The sequence below is a fragment of the Naegleria fowleri genome, assembly GCF_008403515.1.
Source record: "Naegleria fowleri strain ATCC 30894 chromosome Unknown tig43, whole genome shotgun sequence".
Taxonomy (NCBI): Eukaryota; Heterolobosea; class Eutetramitea; order Acrasida; family Naegleriidae; genus Naegleria; species Naegleria fowleri.
In genome coordinates this window covers 427,889-449,309 of record NW_025407975.1, presented here as the reverse complement: position 1 = coordinate 449,309, position 21,421 = coordinate 427,889, and the positions used below count along the sequence as shown (strand labels likewise).

The following is a 21,421-nucleotide window of genomic DNA, read 5'->3' as shown; positions in this document are numbered from 1 at the left end:
TTTTTAAAATTCAAAAAATGTCTTCATCAGCGACCACAATAGAAGATTCACAACAAGGGGTATCTTCATCCTCGGAAAGCTCATCAGCACTTCGTCATCGAAAAAATCTCACCGACGATGATAACGTAGAAGGTATCGAACTCACGAGCGAGGAAGAAGCTGAATTACTAAAAGAAGAAGAGGAAGAAGAACGTAAGAAATTACTCCAATCGGGACAAACTCCTCTGCCACCAACTTGGACTCAATCTTTTTGGATGAAATGGTTAGGAATTGTTTTTCCAATTATTCTTTCATTGGGAGATGTTGTTTTGTTTGTTTTTGAATATCTGTTCACCAATACGATTGTTCAAACATTACTTGCTTCTGTTTCGTTTCACAAATATCGATCCTTCTCTTCCATTCATAAATGCAATGCTTGTAAGATTAATGCATTACCACAAGATGGAACCTTTCAAAATAATAATCAAGCCTTCTCTGCATTTAATGAAATGATGAATTTAAATTGGAAGGAATGCATTTCTTGTGTCATGTCTCATGATTATGCATTAATTGTAACCAATTTCCTCTATGTTACTGTTTGGACTTGTTGTATTTGTTATTATTTCACATGGAGATATGGAGTAACGTTGAAAAGAATCAAAAAACCAAGTGCTAAGGCTATTCTTGTTGTCTCAGTGATTGCAATAGGAATGGCTTTGATGGTTTGGTTCCAATATCGAAATAATCAATGGGTTTATTCATTATCTAATTTTAAGGCCATTAAGAGAGACACTAAAAATCCTTTTGGACTTTTTGGAACCAATGAGACAGATGTCGAAACAACCTCAGAAGTTATCGAAGATAGTGAAGTTGCTTCATTTGTCTCGGAAGATACCCTATTGACGACCAACCTTACAGCTGGTAATAATGCCTCAACTACTCCAGTACCTGACTTGAACGAAGAAAATTCTCAAGTGGACTACCTTAAAATGATCCAATTACTTATTGGATCACCCATTGTTGAGGAGATTATTCTCAGAGTTGTGCTCGTCCACATGTTTTTTAGAAGAACAGGCAAACCAATCGTGAGCTTTTTCATGACTAACTTACTATTCGCCATGTTGCACATGTTTTCTATTAATTGGGGAGCATCAGAGCTTTATACTTATTTCCAAGTATTGGCTGGGTTTATTTTAGGAATGTTCTACAGCACTAGATATTACTTGACAGAAAATCTAACAGAGAATGCAATGCTACATATTGCTAACAATATTTCAGCAATTTTCATTCCTGTAACTCTCAAGTTTGAAGATGTCTATCCAAATTACATTGTTCCAAGTAAGTGTGTGATTTTTAATTGACTATAGAGGTTATCAAACATTTTAATAAGTTATTCTTTCATTATCGTTCTATGGGATCATGTTGATTTTGGACCTTGTTAAAATCATGCAAATGCCAACAAAGCAAATTGTGCCAGTCATTGAGACCTCTAAAAGCAACACAAACAATAACACAACACAAGCAGCATCTTCATCCAATGCATCAGTGCCCACTCCCAACAAAAAGAGCTCCAAAAAAAAGAAAAATTAATGTCGCCATCTATAGATGTTTGTCGTACCATTGTTAAATTCACACTGCAAATAATAAATTATTAGAAATACTTACATTTTGAGAACTCGATCTTTTCCTCCACTGGCAGCTTTATCTCCTCCCGGTGACCAATCGACAGCAAATACTTCATCGTAGTGTCCAGGCATGTCATTAAGCAATTGTCGTTTTTGCACATCCCACACTTTTGCGGTCGAATCTTTGCTTGCAGTAAGCAATAATCTGCTATCACCGCTCCAACAGCATTGGTAAACTGCACCAACATGACCTCTGAGGCTGCATAAATATTTTCCGGTTTGGGCATCCCAAAGCTTTATGGTCTTATCAAATGATGCGCTAGCAATGAGTCTACCGTCTGGAGAAAATTTGACTTGATTCACAACACCCTTGTGACCTGTCAATCTTGCAACTGGTTTGTCACTCTTTGTAGGTTCCCACAAAATTAAGGTATTGTCATCTGAACCTGTTATAATTCGGATAGGTTGAGATCCAAAAGTCTTATTGTATAGCGTCAATAAATCCTGTCTTCGCTTCTCAATGTCTTCCTCACTTTCTGGGAGAGGTTCGCAATTATGATCAAAAGCGCCTCTTCTTAAAAAGTATTCAGTGCTTACGGACATTGTATTCACCCAGTGAGCATGTCCACTCAAAATTTGAGTGCATTGTTGTGTTTCAGTATTCCATAACCGAACTGTACAATCTTGAGAACAGCTATAAAGAATATCATTAATGCCCCACATTATAGAAGTCACACCCTTTGAGTGTCCAGAGAGAGTAAATTCTTTTTTGGAAAGTACAACATCCCAAACAATAATCATTCCATCCTTACTACAACTTGCAACTCTTCTGCATTTTGTTGACTTTAAAAATGGTTCCCAAGTAAGGCCAGTAATCCACTTCTTGTGGCCTCTCAACACATTTCCACATTTTTTACCAGAATCTCCATACCAAATTTTTACCAAACCATCCTTTCCACCACTGGCAAGCTTTTTCGCATCAGGTGACCATGCAACACATAATACCCAACTTTCGTGACCTTTTAGAGTGAATTGAGGCATTTCTGTATTTAAATCCCAAATTCTGACAGTATTGTCTCCTGAGCCTGTAGCAAGTTGCTCACCATTAGGCGAGAAATTTACTGAAAGAATAGCCTCAGAATGTCCAGGAAGTGTAGAAGTACATCTACTCACAGGTCTAACTCTAAACAATGCTTGTGGATGATAAACAATTTGCAATGGAGCATCTTGAGTGGAAGCAAAATCAAACATATCTTCTCTCTTCTTTAAACTGTTCTGATTCTTTGAACTTAATTGTTCAGTAAGTGTTGCAAGCAAGGTGTCTCTCACGGAAGAGGTAATTTCTTCTCCATTCACTATGAATGAATAGGGTAATTCCTCTTCATTGTCCAAAAACAAGTTGCTGTTCAAAAGTTGGTTCAGTTGTGTTTTGGACATGTTTGCATCAATTTCAACCGTCGTTCCAGTCTTTTCCGAGTCAATCCCACTCACAAACTCTATGAAATATCTTCGTTCCGAAGCAATTCCCGATTCAGTCATCTTGGGTTGTTTAGAAGCACCTTGTACACTATGGGATGCCTCCGAGCCCTCCTGGCGATGATCATCATCCTCTTGATGATTGAAAGAGGAGGAGCTTGTAACAGAAGAGGAAGCCTCTTCTTCCATTCGCTTTCTCTTCGTCGAGTTGTTGGATTTTGGCATTTTTTTGGTTAAATAAATTTTTGAACTTTTTTCAACTTTTCAATTTTATCGAATCAGCGAGACAACACCTCCTCCATCTCGATGGATGGTACATACTGTGTGGATGTACCACATATATCAAAACTTTTACTTCTTCTTGTTGTTGTTGAAATAGGGCAATGAAAGAATATCTTGAGCATTGGGTCTTGTCACATTATCCTTGTCCATCATTTGTATGACCAATTCGATCAATTCTTCTGAATAGGTCTCCTCATTCATCATTTTGTTTCGAAGGAATTGTTTGGATTCTTGTGAATCTTTTGAGAGCAAAATATGACTAATGGAAGTATAAATATCTCTAGTCATGATCTGGTAAATCGTCACTCCCAATGAATAAATATCCGTGTTGGAATAGTATTTGCATCCCATACAAATTTCTGGACTCATGTAAAGAGGTGTTCCAGCATAGGATTGATGTTCAGAAATGGAATTTCCTTTTGCCAATCCAAAATCAGCGAGCACGACCCATATGTTGTCATCCTTAAGATCCTTAATGAAAATGTTGGAAGGTTTGATGTCACGATGGATCATGTTCAAAGTTCCATGAATGTACGAAAGAGCACAACAGATTTGATAAATAATTTGCTTGATCATGTTTTCAGAACATGCACTACTACTAGTGTCTGATGTGAATCGATTCAAATCACCATGATCACAAAAATCCATCTCAAGGCAAAGAAGTTGATCTTTTGACACGAACACATCGTTGACTTTCAAGATATTGTCATGATTGATTTTCAACAATTCAATTCCCTCTTTCATTAAATTATTCAATTCCTCCATGGATGAAAATTTTAAAACCTTCACAGCAACTGTCTTGTTGGTTTTGGAATCGAGAGCTTTGAACACGGAACCAAATCCTCCTTGTCCAATTTTCTGAATATTTTGATATCTTGCAAATGGATCGTGTTGTGAAATAGTACGAGACGCCGACTCTCGTGAACTGGAGCTCAATAAGGGCGTAAAATTGACACTTGCATCTGAGGGGAAATCTGAGAGAGTTTGTCGATCGGTTGTTGTGATGGCGTCCGAATTGACAAGTTCAATCGTATCACTCTTTACAAACATGGTTGTATGTTTATGGTTGTTCAATTCCATGTCTTGATCATTTCCTTTTCTTCTTCTTCTCAAACTCAATAATAGTGCACTCATCACAATGACTGCCACAAGAATAAGAACAATGAGACCTATTGGAACCACCACTGCAACAATGATGGTGGTTGAGGACGTTTCAGAAGAACTCTTCGTAAATTGTTCACAAAAAGTGCCTTCAAAACCCTTATCACAAACACAAACATTAGGGTTCTTACATTGACCTCTTCCAGAACAAACAGTGCCGATCATGGAAGCAGAAGTGCCATTACATATTGGAATTTCACATGACATTCCTGTCCATCCATTTAAACAAACACATTCCGAATAGGTGGAATCCAATGTGAAATTTCCTTCACAAAAAGGAGTCAATTGTCGAACCAGACCATTCGAAGTGTCTCCGAATATGATATTTCCATAATTGTCGACAAACATGGAAGTTCCTTCTGACATACAAGACAAGGTTGATAACAATCCATCTCCATTGTATTTACAAGTATCAGCTGCAAAAGGAACTCCAGCAATGGTTGTCACATTGCCATTTGACACTTTTCGAATGCAACTGTTACCAGAGTCCATAATGATCAAGTCTCCATTCTTGGCAAATGCTAAAGCAGTAGGTGCTTTGAAAGTAGCTTCAAGTGCTGAAACGTTTTGTCCAAAAAATCCTTGTTTTCCATTTCCGGCAACCAATGAAACTGAATTTGTAGAAATGTTAAAAACCTTAATGACATTGCTGACAGTATCTGAGAAATAAATATCACCAGCTGGTGAGATCGCTAGACCTTGTACAGTCTTTGTTGAATTGACCACTGTCGACAGTATTCCAGAATTTGATATTTTTCTAATTCTTTCACTGCCCCATTCTGCGAAAATAATTTCCTTGTTTGGTGAAATGACAGGAATCTTTGGAATTCTTAATTTTGACATGTATGCTGGAGTACCATCTTCGCTAAATCCGGATGATAAGGGATTTCCTGCCACCAGAGAGATTGTGTCGTTATTAAAAACTTTGTAAATCAAATGATTCTTGGAATCAATAACAATCAATTCTCCACTTTTTAAATCAGAAGTAAAAAAAGGAAGTCCAATAAAGGAATAAGTCAAAGGACCCTCATATTTAGAAGGAGAAAGAGGTAATTTAACTCGATGTCCTGCAAGTAGTTTCATTATTCCTGTCGTGGAATTAATGAGGAGTAACATGTTAGAAAAATTGGGATCGTTGACCTGAGTAATAAATCCTCCATCGTTTACAGGTGCAACACCCAACACTAATGGGAAAATGGATTGTGTGGGTGATAGACCACCTGTTTTGAAAGGTGTACGACCTGCCACAGAAACCACAAGTCCATCTCTTGTAACTTTTCTGACCAATCCTGATTTCTCTGAAAAGAAAACTTCTCCTTCGTTGGAAACAAATAAACAATTTGGATATCTTTGTCAATTATCATCAAGATTAGATCTTTTTTAACATCACTATTAGTAGAGGATATGTACATACCTTAACATGGATTCTTTTGCATTTAAGAGCTCACCACTATAGCCAGCAACTTCGTACCCATCGATGGGCTCTACTCCTGCGACAAGTTGTTGCTGAATGGAACCATCGATCTGTAATTGATAAATTCTTGAGTATCCCTTCACAAAAAATAGAGTGGAATTTTTCACAAAAATACTTGAAAGTGTTTGGTTGTTGGAATCATGGAGTAGCGTCGCATTGGTTTGATTCTTTTCAAAATAGTTGACGAGAGCGTACTGTCCATATTCAGACAAATAAATGACATTACCGTCCTCTTTGACTTGTACATGAAATTTTAAGGCAGTGACGTCTAATGGAGTGGTTTGATATTTGTAAACAAGAAAAATATTGAACCACCTGTCACGTTTGTAAATTCCAGTCACGTTCGAAAAATAAATTTCTCCCTGTGTGAAATTGACACCTGTGGCAAAAACTGACACTGGACTTGTGGCATTAAACAAGGTGGTCATGTTGCCATTATTTTGAATGATTCGAATCATATTATTTCCTCGATCCGCAATCAGAATTTCTCCATTTTCATAAATGTAAATACCAGATGGGTTTGAAAGCATCACTTGAGAAGCTTTTCCATCTCCATTATATCCTAAAGTCTTTGGAATTCCAGCAATGGTGATAATTGCTCCATTGTTTAAGACCTTTCTCACTGTGTGAAAATCAGAGTCAACAATCAATAGTTCTCCTTTGTTGTTCACAGAAATATGATAGGGATGAATTGTGACTCCATAATTAGTTGCTTTCATTCCATCTCCATATTTTAAATTGTTGACATAGCGTCCACAAATAGTGGATATTAATCCATCTTTCAGGCGTTTAACTTTTCTATTTTCCGTAATGATTACATCTCCTTGTGTGGTCGCCTGAACAAAAGAGGGTTGATTGATCCATGCAAGTCTTGCATTAATAAACTCTCCATTGGCATTCGTTCCATTTCCAGCCAAAATGGTTGTTCTTGTTCCATCAGAGGATATCAAATAGACACTATTGGTACCCGAATCTGCCACCAATAATTCGTTGTTACTATTCATTGAAATTCCTCTATTTGTTCGTTTGGTACAGTTAAAGAATAGTTCAAATCTTTCAATGAACACACTTACTTGGGAGAAGTAAATCTACCAGGAAGACTCGAGATAATTTGTTGACCAAGTGTTGGACCTTCAATTTTTCGTACCCATCCAGCCATATCACCCACAAAGATGACACCTGACTTGGTGACATGAATACCTTGAGGAGCTGTGATTTTTGAATTGGTTCCTAAAACATTATTTCTTAAGATGGATCCACCTCCTAATCGTCAATCACAACAATGAGTGATTCATTGATTTCACATTCAATCAACATTGAATGATAAGTAAATAATTCACAATCAACATGTTGAAACGTACCTGCCACAATGGTAATCTTTCCAGTGAGTGTGTTCACATGCTTGATCAACTCGTTTCCCGTGTCCGCCACATATACATTGGTATCATCCAAAACAAACACACTCATGGGATTGTTAAAATCCATACTTTTCCCAATATTAGAAACCATCCTTGCCGACGCCGATATTTTTCGAATCAATGAATTTCCAGTGTCAGCAATAAACAAATCTCCATTCGCAGCCAAACTCAATCCTGTTGGTCGATTGAATTGTGTTTGCAAGGCATGAAGACCCTCTCCATTGTAACCTGCTGTTGCCACTCCTGCGAACAAGATGGAGGTGCCATTCGAAAGTATTTTTCGTATCACATGATTGGAAATGTCAGAGACAAATATTTCTTGTTGGTCATTCATGACGGCAGCACCAATTTGATTGAGTGGGGTAAATTCTCCAAGGTCATAGGTCTCCGTGACTCCCTCGACATAATACGAACCAGCAATGGTGTGAGTTTTGTATTTCACGGGAATGCCCAGTATATATTCAGGGTTTGGGGATGAAAGCCAACCAATGATGACGAGGATGACGACCAAGAGAAGGATTTGTTTCTGCCTGCTTGAGAAGGAATGTTTCATGCTAAAGGAGAGGTTTATTGCAGTCCAGGCAATGCACTATTTTTTTGAATCAAACATGTCAAAAAGCTCTGGCGCAAATATCCTTGTTTGGAAAGAGGAATGACGACGTGACGTACATCCATTATACCAAACGTTTTTGACAATCGCAAATCCATTTATTCGCCTTGGCTCTCAACTTCACCCTAAATCTCATTGTGGAGTTCGCAAACGAAAAGACACTGGCAAAAGAAACGCTAAATGACCACTAAAAAACCAAGACAACGGATGTCAAGAAAATCAAACACTTAAGATTACTTCATATTCTCATATAGTACCACTGGTATGTCTCTCTGTGATTATTATTTGGTGGGACATTTAAAGTCTGGTGTCATCTTTTTTGTGAACAGGTTCCACCTCTTAGCAAGAAATTTTCTTACAAGGAATTGAACTTGTCCATAGATCGTTCATCTATTTTGGGATTAATTCTGGATATTGGAAGTAGTTAGCTAAGGCAGCCCTCTGTACTCTGAAAGATAATTTTATACCAAGGAACGTTTTGACATTTGCAAGCTCATCTTCGGAAGCGAGTCGACCTGTGGATATTCTTCCAACACGAATGTACTATTCACCTTCTAACAAGGCATACCATGTGGCACAGCCAAGTAGTCAGGACTCTGTGCAACTTCTCTCAATTAAAAAATGTGAGAGAACTCAAACTTCAAGGAATAGATTATCCGCTTACACTTGCAGACATTTATCGTCACTTAGTAGAAGGCATTTTGGACAAGCTGGAAGTTGTTAAAGATCAATCGAAAAAGATCTCAGCTCAGTACCATTTCGTTTTTATCACTGTGCCCACCAATACGCATGAAGACGTTCAAAAGCTTATCCGAAATTGTGTTTTCAGAGCTTTAGAAACGAAAATGAAAACTCTCCCTCCTAAGAAGGAACATATTTACATTGTCGAAGAGTCCATTCTCATATCCTACAATGACACTGTACTCAGTCCAAATAGTTTGTTATGTGATTTAGGATTTCTAAGTCTGGATATTGCTGTTATTAAGGATGGTGTCATTATAGACCACCAAGCGGAGATTGCAGGTGTTGAAATTTTACATCGTACTTTGGATAGAGAACTTAGAGCAAGCAATATCAACCTTAATAGCAAAATTGTCTTGAACGAAATGTTTTCCAACCCAGATGCAAAGTGGAATGATTACTTTAAGGGCAAAAAGGAGGTTATTGGCCTTGTGAAGAGTGCTTGTAAAGAAGCATTCTCGATAATATTATCTCCGCTCTTTGAGTGCCTTGCTGATTATCCATTTGATGTCGTACTTCATGGAGCAATTTTCTCTATTGATGTATTTAAACAATTTGCTACCAAGTTCCTTTGTAAATCTAACATGAGCAAATACTTGAAGGAGAGAAAGAGATACTTTTCTAAAGTCAAAACACCTGCCGATTTTAAAGTCTCAACTTTAGGAACAAGCTTTGGGCTGCTGAATGGAGCAGTGGAGCTTATTAGAGACGAAGCTTCCAAAAAGAAGTACCTCTGGAATTTCAAACCAAACTTCTTTCTCGACAACCTGTGGCAGGAATCCTTACCAATGCTCAAATACCAAAAAGCACAGAAATGCAATACGGTATCACACTTGAAAAGTGTTGTATTCAAATGAACTCAGAGCTCGAAATTGAACTTGTAGCTGTTGTATTCAGATCCAATCGTGATGTTGAGGTCATCAAAAAGGAAAGCATTACAGGTATGTATTATGGTTGTATTCAGATCGAAACGTGAATTGTACTATAACTACGACTTGGTTGTCCTTAAAAATTTCATCTATAGCTGACAATTATTTGAAACTTGGAATAACCGAGTTTACAAGATTGTTGAAGACAATATTCCCTCTTGTGAGCCACCAAAGTAATGTTGTTATGAGAGATTATTCATTACAAAAAGGGAAATGCACTTTTATATTATAGCTTGTTGTTGTTTTTTCCCAATGAATGGCCTTCATGATTGAAGATCTATTGTAGTGATCAAATAAAGCGATTGTTCACAAGAAGTAGAGAAATATGTATCGTACATTGGTATTATTTATCAGTTAGTTTATTGTTTTTTGGAAATGACATTTCTTTGACATGCCTTTGCCACTTGACTGATGGATGGTTTGCAATAAGCGACAGATCCATAACTAAATGAAGAAACATCTGAATTACCAGCCATATTCACACAATTTGAGGCCTTTCGATACACATCGGTAGACACTTTTGATAAGGAATCACATTGCATAAGCAATTTGGTTTGATCCGATTGCAATTCATAGGTCTGAACTTGTTGAACTTTAGCATTTTCAGTGAGTTTGTTAATTTGTTCAATTAATTCTTCTTGTTTCATTTCTTTCACTCGATCTTCACCCAATTCCTTAATCTTTTCTGCGATGAGTTTGTCCATTTCATCATCTTCAATACATCCATTAATAATCAAGTTAGGAACTTTGTTTGCATTTGTGAGCAAGAGACATTTTCCATTTGTTTTCGTTGCGAGGAAATCCAAAAAGAGAGTCAATTGCTTATCGTGTTGAGATCTCTCACACACCAATGTATAAAACACACATCCCTTCTCCATCAAATAATCTCCCAATTTGATCCAATCAATCACTTGATTATTCTCATCTTTGCATCCTTCTGGATATGAATCACCACTGGCACCCATTCCATGTGGAGGAGCATCAGCAATCCAAACCACAATTTTCTTTCCCTTCTTATTGAATGGCATTTCTGAGACGACTTTTAAGGCACTTGCCAAAGCTTCTGGATAATCACCACCACCTGAAGCAAACATTTCATGAACGTACAATTTGGCGACCTGAACATCTCGAGTGAATGGAAATTCCTTCACAGCATAATCGTCACTGTGATCTCGATAACTCACTGCTGAAAATCTCAAGTCTGACTTGAAATGATCATGCAGTGAAGTAATAATGGTTTGAATGGTGTCTTTGGCCACATTGATCTCACCCGACATGGAACCTGTATTGTCGCAAACGAATACGAGATCAACAATTTTCTCACTGAAATCGACAAGTTCTTGTTCTTGTGGCGACAAGGTGGGATGTTGTGCTTTAATGATGGAACCACGAGTCGTGGGAAGTTGTTGTCTTGTTATGGGAAGAGAGGTGTTGCGAGGAGAGGAGGATGAGCTTTTTGAGAAGATGTTTCTGAATGAAGACATGACGTTTTAGTGATAGTTATTTGTTTTTTTTTTCGAGTGTCGTTTTGGGTTTCAACAAGTTCTCGTGAGCGTTGGATTCTTTTTATTTGGCTCTGCAAGTTCAGAGTTCAAAGGAAGAACGAAAAAAAATTATTGTGTGATGTGTTCAACCAATGAACATTCCCAATAACTTTCACGCATGAAGTGTTTAAATGGACCCAGAGAGTCCAGAACATTGCACTTTTCTACATGCCCAACTACAGTGGTTTTGTTTGACCCAGTGTGATGCGTCAAATGTCAAATTTATCATGAAAAAAATGAAATACCAACAACAAATTGCTGTCCTTCTTCTCCTCGCTTTGATCGGTTGCTGTTTATTCCTTCTCTCATCAACAACAACCCAAGTATCGGCCAGCACCGGACACGCAACCGTTTTGGCACAAGTGAATGATTTGGAGGAAGCTGATCTCTCTAACGCTGTGGCAGAGACTTTAAAGTCGTCTTCCCGAGGACAAGAATTACCACATTCAGAAAGTTGTTTATCTATTTGCAAACAAGCATGTGCTGAAAATCACAAAAATTTAGGCGTTAAGAAGGCGAAATGTTTATCACATTGTCCATCTATTTGTAAAGGTCTTTAATTTTTTGTGATCATTAAATTCAACAACAAGAACGGAATAAACGTGTGTGACTCACAACAAAGTAATAGTATAATATGTTCATTTCGGAGGAGGAGAGCTTATTTTACAATTTCATGTATATTCTTGTCCGATGGAATGGAGACGTGATGCGACATTAAATATTCCTTATTTCTCATTTCCATTAATCGAGAAATGGTTCTAGGGAAGGCAAAAACTTCATCATAATTTTCTGTGTGACTTTTGTTGAAATTGTAGGCCTCTTCGACTCCTCGGTTTCTGATCTCGTCATTTGTGTTATCGAAATCTAGAAGCTGATCTACAGGTTTCTCTGCACTGCAAATCAATTTCACACGATGTTGATATAATTCATCAACAAGTGTGATAAACCTTCTGAGAGCGTCACGATTGTCCTTATTAAAAACTGGAATTCCAGAAACAATTAGTGTGTGAAATTCTTTACAAATGCCAATATAGTCGACGGCACTCTTTGGTTGCTTACAAAGGAAGTCAAAAGTGCAAAATGCCACACCTCTTGCGGCTCTTGGTATGACCAGCACACGATTCATCACCATGATAGGTCGAGGCTCAGCATCATGAGGATAAGTGAGCTTTTTGAACAAATCTTCTAAAAACTTTTCAGTCTCCTTATTGTGAGGTGTGTAATAAACATTGGTTTGCTTGTTTCCACTTGAAAGTCGGTAGTCACAAACAGCCTCCATGTCGAAAATGTCATACTTCATCTTTACGACATCAATGAATGGCAAAAACGCTTCTCTATTAATACCATTTTCGTATAAATTATCTGGCATTCTGTGTGATTCATTGTTGTGAATTCGAGATCATGATATGAATTTTATGCATTTAATAATATTGATAGTTATTAATATTATCAAAGATATGATATAATATAATATATAATAAATAATTATTAACAATATTAAATTATTTAAATTCAGCTGCATACCTGTTTGATGTTTTCACAACAACAACTCCCCTATTAAGAAGCCCTTCAAACAACCTTTTTAAAATCATAGCATCTGCAATATCAGTCACTTGAAATTCATCAAAACAAATCAAATGATAATTTTCTGAAATTTCATCCATCAATTTTTCCATATTGGCATTTCCGTCCTTGTTTTTTCGATTAAGCTGATGCATTCTTGTGTGAAAATCGATCATGAAACTGTTAAAGTGGACTCTAAGTTTCTTCTGCAAAGGAACGCATTTGAAAAACATATCCATCAGGAATGTCTTACCACAACCAACATCTCCGTAAATATAAAGAGACTTTGGCAATCCTGGAGGGTGAGGTTTGATCTCTTTCGAAATTGCCTTATAATCAAAGGCAATATTTTTCGATGAGGTTGTAGAGGGAGCATTCATCGATGATGACGACTTGGAACTTGATGACGTTCCAATGTAGCTATGAATAATAGCCCTAGTCTGTTTTATGTCATAATTCAACAATTTTTCGTAAAGATGGGTTAATTTCTTTAACAACTCAATTTGTCTGGGATCCTCACTCACAGTCCCATTTCGAACCATTTCTTTATAAACCTCCATAGGAGTTTTTCCGCTAACAGAAATATCCTCTGCGTGTTTAGAGATTGTCATTGTCTTGTTAACCATGGTGCTGAAACATTTAAAATCATCAAATTCCGAGATGGAGCTAGTCAAATCCTTCCATTCATTTCTTTTGCTGTTGTTTGAATAATTCAATAAATATGTTTTTCCTCTACTATTATTACTTCTTGTTGTTGGTGCAAAATTTCGAAATCCGAAGGCCACTAGACCTCCATTCTGAGTTGTCGCCGAACAAGACTGTAACAGTCCTTGTAGTGAGAGCAAGCGAACGGAAGATGACGAAGGAAATCTTCTCATTTTTTGATTGGTTCTTTTGGTTCGGAAAGAATCAACGTCTTTTTCTCCTTGGTGAATGTTCTCCTCCGTGAGTGGTTACAATCTCTTAATATAAAGATGACTCATTGTTATGCATTGGGGTGATGTGTTTTAAAACAATTGCCCTAAATAAAGATTGATGAACAAAAAATTAAAACACATCACCCCAATGCATAACAATGAGTCATCTTTATATTAAGAGATTGTTTTTGCTTTTAACTTTCAATCTGATCATCTCTCCTTCTTAATTAAACACGTGTTTCAAAAAGTTACCGAATGGAATTCATTCTTTCTGGCTTTTCGTGTACACCTCACTGCAAAAGATCAAAAACCAGTTGAAGTGACATCCTCTTTATATTGACCCAACCCAAACATCACCCGTCCTTCTTTTTTTGTTTCTTCCTCTCTCCACGTAAGCACGTGTTTCCTTCGGGCTGGCCACAAGTCTCTTCTGAATGACCTTCCTCACGAGCATCAAAATACAAAAAAAAAATGGCCATCGTTCATTCCGCCGTAAATTCGCATCGTATAGGCAGTGGTTCGCTGATGCTCGGACCAAGCAAAGCATTTGCAGTGATGGCCCTTTTGATGATGTGTTTGATTGCAATCATTATTAGTACTAATCATGTGGAGGGTAAGAAGGAAGTGATTGGACAAACAAGAAAGAATCCTGTAAAGTTTGATGGTCCTGTGGTCGGTATCGATCTTGGAACGACCTTCTCTGTGGTTGCTATTTACAGAGGTGATAAAGTTGAAGTGATCCCTAACGATCAAGGTAACAGAATTACTCCTAGTGTTCTCTCATTTGTAAGTATATTGAATCAAAAAGTTGCGAGTTTGATTAAGTACTACCATTATTTGAATACGGAACCATGAAATATTGTTATAACACTCATGTGTGAAATTACTTTTCAACACTCTTCAATTAACATCAACAACGTTTGGGTGTCTTACTTTCACTGATTCCGTTCGTCGTAATCATCGAATGACCTGGTGCGTTGTCATTGTAATTACACATCATAATCAAAACCAAATAGGATGAAGCATCTGGACAAAAACTTGTTGGAGAAGCTGCAAAGAATAATGCTGTTCAAAATCCAACAAACACTTTCTATGATGTCAAGAGATTGATTGGTCGTCGTTACAGTGAAGTTTTGAACAAGGATGCCAAACTCTTGTCTTATGGTTTGGTGAACAGAAATGGACGCGTTTATGTCGATGTTCAAGGAAAACCAACATCTCCTGAAGAAATTAGTGCTCAAGTTTTAGTGAAAATGAAGCAAATTGCTGAAAAGTATTTAGGCGAACCTGTCAAACATGCTGTTATTACTGTTCCTGCCTATTTCAATGACCAACAACGTCAAGCAACCAAGGATGCTGGTCGTATTGCTGGTTTGAACGTTGTTCGTATTGTCAACGAGCCTACTGCTGCTGCCATGGCCTATGGTTTGTACAAGAAGAAGGAAGAGAATGTGTTGGTCTTTGACTTGGGAGGTGGTACTTTTGATGTTTCTCTCTTGACTGTAAGTTTTCCTGTTCCGATAATAATTGTGTTAATTTTCAATGCCCTATTTACTGCATGGCATGAATTTTCCAATTTATGTCATATGAATTTTAATTAGATTGATCGTGGTGTTTTCGAAGTTATTGCCACCAATGGTGACACTCACTTGGGAGGTGAAGACTTTGACCATAGAACTGTTGATTTGTTGATTAGTCTGTTCACAAAGAAGCATCCTGAAATTCAACCAGATAGATTGAGAAAGGATTTGAGAGCTTTCCAAAGATTGAAGCGTGTTGCTGAAGAGGCTAAGAGAACTCTTTCATCTGAGACTAGTACTAAGGTAGAATTGGACAATTTGATTGATGGAATTGATTTGTCTCTTACTTTGACTAGAGCTCAATTCGAAAATGCCAACAAGGACTTATTCAAGAAGACTTTGATTCCTGTTCAACGTGTGTTGAAGGATGCTGGTTTGGAAAAGAAGGATGTCGATGAAGTAGTATTGGTCGGTGGTTCCACAAGAATTCCATACATTCGTCAACAATTGTCTGAATTCTTTGAAGGAAAGAAGCTCAACTTTGATGTCAATCCTGATGAAGCTATTGCTGTTGGTGCTGCTGTTCAAGCTGCAGTTTTGGCTGGTACCATTGCTGACAAGGATATTGTCTTGATTGATGTTACTCCATTGAGTTTGGGTATTGAAACTGTTGGTGGAGTTATGGCAACTATTATTCCAAGAAACACTCCAATTCCAACTGAAAAGTCTGATGTCTTTACTACAACTCATGATTATCAAACTCAATTGTCAATTCCAATTTATGAAGGTGAAAGACGTATCACCAAGTTCAACAGATTGCTTGGTGAGTTGCAATTGACTGATATTCCACCTGCACCAAAGGGAGTTCCACAAATTAAGGTTATCTTCCAATTGGATACAGATGGTATTCTTAAGGTTATTGCTGAAGATCAAGCCACAAAGAATAGAAAGGAAATTGAAATTAAGAAGGGAACATTGTCTGACGAAGAAATTGAGCAAATGACAGCTGATGCTGAATCCAATGAGCAAGAGGACAGAGAGCTCACCGAAAAGGTTGAAGCTAGAAACAAGCTTGAAGCTTACATTGGAACTTTGAGACAACAATTGGCTACCAAGAATATTGCTAATCGTCTGAAGTCACAAGATAAGAATGCTCTCATTGAAAAGCTCCGCCAAGTTCTTCGTTGGTTGAAGCACAACGGTGACAAGACAACCGTAAAGAAGGATCACTTTATTGCTCAATACAGAAACTTGAGAAAGTTTGCGAGCCCAATCTTCTCCAAGATTTTCGGAGGTGATCCATTAGCCGAAGAGGATCTCTTTGGAGATGAATTCGATGATGACTTGGGATCGGATTCAACTGCTACTGATGATGACGATTTTGGTTTGAAGACTGATGACGCACCAATTAGTGACGATGATAAGCCAATCAGCGACGAAAAACCAATCAGTGAGGAAGCTCCAAAGAAGGACGAGTTGTAAACTATTTCTAGCGTTTTTGTTAATCGAATCTATCAACCTTAATTTATAAATTATTTTAAATTTTCAGATCTCTGATCTTTTCTTTGCGACAAGACTTTCCAAAACATTAATTGAAACGAAATCGGCTCCACCACCCATGACTTCTGTTCGAATACCAACACTAGTTTCATCATAAAGTCCTTCCATAGGTTGATGACCAAATTCGACAACGCTAAATGGAGCCTCTCTAAGGTTAGGTTGTATTTTGCTGAATGCGAGCGGAAATGAGTCGTAATCAAAAGAGTTCACTCTCGATGGATCAACATTCAAGTATTTCAGTGATGGGTCTTTGGCAATGCCATCTCGCTCCAATTGTTGTAGTTCAGCAAATGCTGCTGAAAAGGAGGCTTCTTGTATCAATTTCTTATTTGTAATTTGTACAAAAGGATCGTGTAATTGAGCTATGAAAAAAGAGCTCGTTCCATGATTTTGAGGAGTGTTAAGATTGGACTGAGGCGTGAAATTGTTAAAAGTTGGTGATTGTTGTTGCTGTTGATGATCATGCTGAAGAAATTGTGTTCCCTTTGCTTCCGAATGATTCTGTGGTTGAACACTTTGTGAATTTACGTTATTTTCATTCGTCATTCTGAGAGATGAAGTACTATCGTTCCGAGTAGTAAATTCTGGTACTTGTTGTTCTTGAGAAATATCATGTATTGGTGTTTGTTGTTCTTGTTGTTGTTGTTGATTAGTGTTGCTCATTCCGCTCGTGATTCCTCTCATATTCAAACCTTTCCTCAATTCACTTCGCACCGTTGCAACTTCACTCATCATGAAATCAAATTCTCTTTTCATTCGCAGTACTTCTGAATCTTGTGATTTTGATAGGGTTGCTTTGGCCTCCATGATCATCTTTAGACTCTTACCACAAAACCTTCCGAATATCCTTGCAAATTTGGGAATTTCTTGTGGTTTGATGAGGGCTGTTCCGACTCCGATGAGTAATAACCCAGAAATTAATGATACCATGATCGTGTTGTTGTTGCAGTATATAATAATTATTGTTGGTCCAATAAAAACAAGTGATGATAATCTAATTATATTCGGGATTCATATGCTGCGTTTGAAAATGCTCAATTTTTGTTTTCGCACATAAAAATTCTTCTCCACACATCATCACCTCATCTTTGAATCTAAATGTCCAACAAAATTGAAGAACTCGAACGAAAAGCCACTGATTTTGAAAATCAAATTAAACAACTCCAACAAGAGATTGCTAATTTGAAATTAGGATCAAGTAATCAGGCTGTACTGGATGAACTTAACAAGATCCGTTCAACTATTGTTACGGAAAAGGAAGAATATGAGGCCTTGATGAAACAAAAGGACAAGGTATGTGTTGAAAAATAGAATCTATTTCTTCGGAGACATGATTAATATTAATTTTCACTAATTACAATATTTCTACCAAACTACAACAAACAGGAAATTGAAGAATTGAAAAAGATAATCGAAAAGAAGGATTATCGAATCAATATTCTGAAGAGATACGTCCAATAAATTTATTACGAGCAATAATTTAAATATTTAAATCAGTGAGTAATTCTGCCAAATATTTACATGAAATGGTTTAACAATCGCAAAATTCACTCTTCCGAAAAACCAAGATGCTTTCTTCTACAAATATGGAAGAGATGATTTTTCCTTCTTCTTTGATTGTTGGTGTTTTTGAATTTGTTGCACAATAGTAGGATCATCTAGAATGAGTGATGTTATCAAAGGTAGCATGGCTACACTTTCGGCTGTAATGCCATATTCATTGGGAAAAACGCTTGGTTCTTCCTTGACTTCAGGTGGCTCATATTTCTTCTTTTCTCGTTTTGTTTTGAGCTTCTTTGTAGAGGGGTTAGGAGACAATGGAGGATGTGTTGGAGGTGGTGGTGTGGAAGGTTTTACAACATCCTCATCAGAGGTTTTTCTTCGTACAGTACTTGAAGGTAGATTTGGAGTTTGTATGGTTTGAGTTTGAATGCATTCTTTTAGATCTTCTGGATCGGTAGAATGTGACATATTTGGATTAAATTCTCCGTCCATATTGCCATTGCCCATGGACATGTTATCTCGATTTGTTACTGAACTAGCTCCAGATAGTTGTGAAACAAGAGGATTGTTCGTCATCTTGTTTGTTTCATCTGTCACCTGGCCATTCGAGCTTTGAATTTTAATGGACGTCAAAGGAGAAGGAATGAAAGCATAAGAGGTATTGGTAATTAATGGATCCTTTGATGGGATGACACCAAAACTTTCATAATCTACCGGCTGTGGTACTCTATATATGGTTGGTGTTATGTCCACATTGGCTTTTTTTGTCGAATCAAGACTTTGTTGGAGAACAACATTGTTTAGAGTTGGAGAAATGGAATTATTTTGGACCTCACTTGAATTGTTCTTGGCTGCTTCTTGTCCTCCCTTAACTGTTTCGCTGATTATTGGATTAGGAGTCGTTGTAACTTGAGGGGTTGGAGAAGGAGAAATTGGATTATTGGAAGGAAACGTGATAGTGGTGGAGTTACTGGTAGTCACGTTAGACGTACTTAGTGGCGTTTTCACCTTATCAAAATCAAAATTAGAGCCATGTGATGCAGAAGTTGCATTGGTTGTAGAAGCTGGCACTTTGATATTTTCCACTGTTAACCCTTTCGCGACAGAGTCTGACGGAGCCAATTTTAGGAATGACTGTGAGCGAAGAGGCTTCTTCTTTGTTTCTTCGTAAGATTTTACCTTTTCCTCGAGTTCTTGTATTTTCGAAATGTATTTCTTCTCTAACTCTTGAATCTTTCTTTGAACGTTTACCGCATATTTGTTATCTTCGGTAATTTTTTCAATTCCCTTAATGATTTTTTCTACTTTTGACGTTGAATCTCCGTTCGAATCTACTGTGACAACAGATTCGTCACTACTATCGGAATCACTTTCACTATCCTCCTCTACTGCTTGTTGTTTGGATGCTGTCTTTGATGACTTATTGGCGACATCATTCTTTTCCGCGGCAAGATTGGCTGTACTCTGTAATTTTTTGGTCATCTTGCTAATTCCTTTTTCTGAGTATTTAACTTGGGTAAGTGCTTGCTGGAGTTGGCGAATTGGTTTCTTGAGATCAGTGTTTCCTGTCTTGGATGCATCTTTTGTTTCATCTGGCACTCTTCCAAAATCATTAGGTGTGGTTAACAAGACTAGCTGTTTCAGGTAAGAATCGAGTCTCAAAATGTACTCATTAAGATATTGATCAGGATCTTCCTTTTGATCATTTTGGTCTTTCAGCGTAGTTACTTCATCCCTTACTTTTACAAGAAGCTCTCGAATCTTATTCTTTGAATTAACGTCCTTGTTAAACGCTTTCCATTGCATGAGGTCTCGTTTAGCTGCTTTCAGCTTTTTCTCAAGTGCCTTATCTATTTCTTTTGAAATTGTCATAACGGATTCTTGAAGTTTTCCGTCAAATTTTTTGGCGAGGGTACCCAGCTGAACAGAAATTGCTTGTAATTGTTGATATGCTTTGGTCTCATTTGCCTTTAGGTTAGTTGCTTGAGATAGAGTGGTATCTAGCATATCCTTAATATTCAATATTTTAGTGTAAGCATTTTTCAATTCATGATCTAGCTTCAGTCCCATCTCTCGAAGTTCCTCGTTGGACTTGCTGTTTTTGATGTTTTCAGACTCGTCAGTAGATGTGCCATCATTTTCTATTTCCTTAATGAGTGCCTCTTGGCTATTTACAAAAGCATCAACCAATTCATTATATATTTTAGTTGTTTGGTTTTCAACATTCATTGTATTTTCTTTTAGGAACTTATTTTCTGCACGAAGAAATTCGACTTCTTTTTCCAGCTGGGTAAAACGCTTGGTTATTACTACAAACTTGGCTAAGGCAAAATATGCTGTTTAAAATTACGTACTTGACTCAGCATGTTTTCGTAGATCCTCAAGTTGGGTGTTGGAAATCTCCAATTCTTTTTTAACCTCCATATATTGATAAATTAATTGTCTCATAGAAAAGAAATCATAATTAATGTCTTTCTGGGAAATATCTTTCGCTTGTTTACACACCCCATGGTCGGGACTAAATACATAGGTCATAAATTCGCTCAAATTCCAAAATAGGTCAGATTGATTTCTGTACAGTCTAGATGTTAGCAGTATAAAATCTTGTAATAATTTATAGGGGAGGACTTGCTGATATTCAATCAAAATATCTTTAAAAGCCATGACATCATAAATGTATGTACTCAGATCAGTCATATTTTCTTTAACGTCACTTCCTAGTTGGTGTATTTTTTTATAATGAAATAAATTAATTTGTTTCCATTCTTCAATGTACTCGGGAGAATATTTCTCGTTCATGGATGTTGCGATTCTTTCGCATATCTTCTTTTGCATCAGCAACTCTTCTGCATTCTCCCCCTTAATAATTGTCTTCAATTTTTGATAGAGTTCCTCATCGGTAATATCACTCCCAAAATCTATATCGACTTTTTCAGCCACTGTATGTTCAATATTGCTTTGAGATTTTAAATTGGATTTACTACTTCCATACATCGGAAGTCTACTGCTCGACTTTTTCCGAAGCAATTTGCTTGAACTTTTCTCGTTGAGCATTTTTATTGATGAAATGGATCGTAAATTTCAGATCGCATTCAGATCGCGATATTCTCGTGGTCTGA

General features: G+C 37.2%; 12 protein-coding genes across 12 annotated transcripts; 5 read left to right on the top strand and 7 right to left on the bottom strand.

Moving 5' to 3' along the window:
• Positions 1-17: 17 nt before the first annotated feature.
• On the top strand, positions 18-1,569 carry FDP41_005181 (uncharacterized protein; the record flags this gene model as incomplete). Its single annotated transcript, XM_044708678.1, has 2 exons — positions 18-1,317; positions 1,370-1,569. 2 exons carry the CDS (start codon positions 18-20, stop codon positions 1,567-1,569), a joined length of 1,500 nt encoding a protein of 499 aa, XP_044560567.1.
• A 71-nt stretch (positions 1,570-1,640) lies between these two features.
• On the bottom strand, positions 1,641-3,305 carry FDP41_005180 (uncharacterized protein; the record flags this gene model as incomplete). The annotated part of the gene is made up of 1 exon (XM_044708677.1): positions 1,641-3,305. One exon carries the CDS (start codon positions 3,303-3,305, stop codon positions 1,641-1,643), a length of 1,665 nt encoding a protein of 554 aa, XP_044560566.1.
• A 126-nt stretch (positions 3,306-3,431) lies between these two features.
• FDP41_005179 (uncharacterized protein) lies at positions 3,432-7,968 on the bottom strand (the record flags this gene model as incomplete). Its single annotated transcript, XM_044708675.1, has 4 exons — positions 3,432-5,871; positions 5,938-7,011; positions 7,071-7,260; positions 7,359-7,968. The coding sequence occupies 4 exons, from the start codon at positions 7,966-7,968 to the stop codon at positions 3,432-3,434; spliced, it is 4,314 nt and encodes a 1,437-aa protein (XP_044560565.1).
• A 626-nt stretch (positions 7,969-8,594) lies between these two features.
• FDP41_005178 (uncharacterized protein) lies at positions 8,595-9,623 on the top strand (the record flags this gene model as incomplete). The annotated part of the gene is made up of 1 exon (XM_044708674.1): positions 8,595-9,623. One exon carries the CDS (start codon positions 8,595-8,597, stop codon positions 9,621-9,623), a length of 1,029 nt encoding a protein of 342 aa, XP_044560564.1.
• Positions 9,624-10,054: 431 nt separating this feature from the next.
• On the bottom strand, positions 10,055-11,179 carry FDP41_005177 (uncharacterized protein; the record flags this gene model as incomplete). Its single annotated transcript, XM_044708673.1, has 1 exon — positions 10,055-11,179. The coding sequence occupies one exon, from the start codon at positions 11,177-11,179 to the stop codon at positions 10,055-10,057; it is 1,125 nt and encodes a 374-aa protein (XP_044560563.1).
• Positions 11,180-11,475: 296 nt separating this feature from the next.
• On the top strand, positions 11,476-11,799 carry FDP41_005176 (uncharacterized protein; the record flags this gene model as incomplete). The annotated part of the gene is made up of 1 exon (XM_044708672.1): positions 11,476-11,799. One exon carries the CDS (start codon positions 11,476-11,478, stop codon positions 11,797-11,799), a length of 324 nt encoding a protein of 107 aa, XP_044560562.1.
• Positions 11,800-11,897: 98 nt separating this feature from the next.
• FDP41_005175 (uncharacterized protein) lies at positions 11,898-13,680 on the bottom strand (the record flags this gene model as incomplete). Its single annotated transcript, XM_044708671.1, has 2 exons — positions 11,898-12,609; positions 12,764-13,680. 2 exons carry the CDS (start codon positions 13,678-13,680, stop codon positions 11,898-11,900), a joined length of 1,629 nt encoding a protein of 542 aa, XP_044560561.1.
• Positions 13,681-14,190: 510 nt separating this feature from the next.
• Positions 14,191-16,721, top strand: FDP41_005174 (uncharacterized protein; the record flags this gene model as incomplete). The annotated part of the gene is made up of 3 exons (XM_044708670.1): positions 14,191-14,505; positions 14,736-15,221; positions 15,321-16,721. The coding sequence occupies 3 exons, from the start codon at positions 14,191-14,193 to the stop codon at positions 16,719-16,721; spliced, it is 2,202 nt and encodes a 733-aa protein (XP_044560560.1).
• A 63-nt stretch (positions 16,722-16,784) lies between these two features.
• Positions 16,785-17,606, bottom strand: FDP41_005173 (uncharacterized protein; the record flags this gene model as incomplete). Its single annotated transcript, XM_044708669.1, has 1 exon — positions 16,785-17,606. One exon carries the CDS (start codon positions 17,604-17,606, stop codon positions 16,785-16,787), a length of 822 nt encoding a protein of 273 aa, XP_044560559.1.
• Positions 17,607-17,897: 291 nt separating this feature from the next.
• On the top strand, positions 17,898-18,260 carry FDP41_005172 (uncharacterized protein; the record flags this gene model as incomplete). Its single annotated transcript, XM_044708668.1, has 2 exons — positions 17,898-18,092; positions 18,186-18,260. 2 exons carry the CDS (start codon positions 17,898-17,900, stop codon positions 18,258-18,260), a joined length of 270 nt encoding a protein of 89 aa, XP_044560558.1.
• Positions 18,261-18,377: 117 nt separating this feature from the next.
• Positions 18,378-20,531, bottom strand: FDP41_005171 (uncharacterized protein; the record flags this gene model as incomplete). Its single annotated transcript, XM_044708667.1, has 1 exon — positions 18,378-20,531. The coding sequence occupies one exon, from the start codon at positions 20,529-20,531 to the stop codon at positions 18,378-18,380; it is 2,154 nt and encodes a 717-aa protein (XP_044560557.1).
• A 117-nt stretch (positions 20,532-20,648) lies between these two features.
• On the bottom strand, positions 20,649-21,356 carry FDP41_005170 (uncharacterized protein; the record flags this gene model as incomplete). The annotated part of the gene is made up of 1 exon (XM_044708666.1): positions 20,649-21,356. The coding sequence occupies one exon, from the start codon at positions 21,354-21,356 to the stop codon at positions 20,649-20,651; it is 708 nt and encodes a 235-aa protein (XP_044560556.1).
• Between the last annotated feature and the right edge of the window lie 65 nt (positions 21,357-21,421).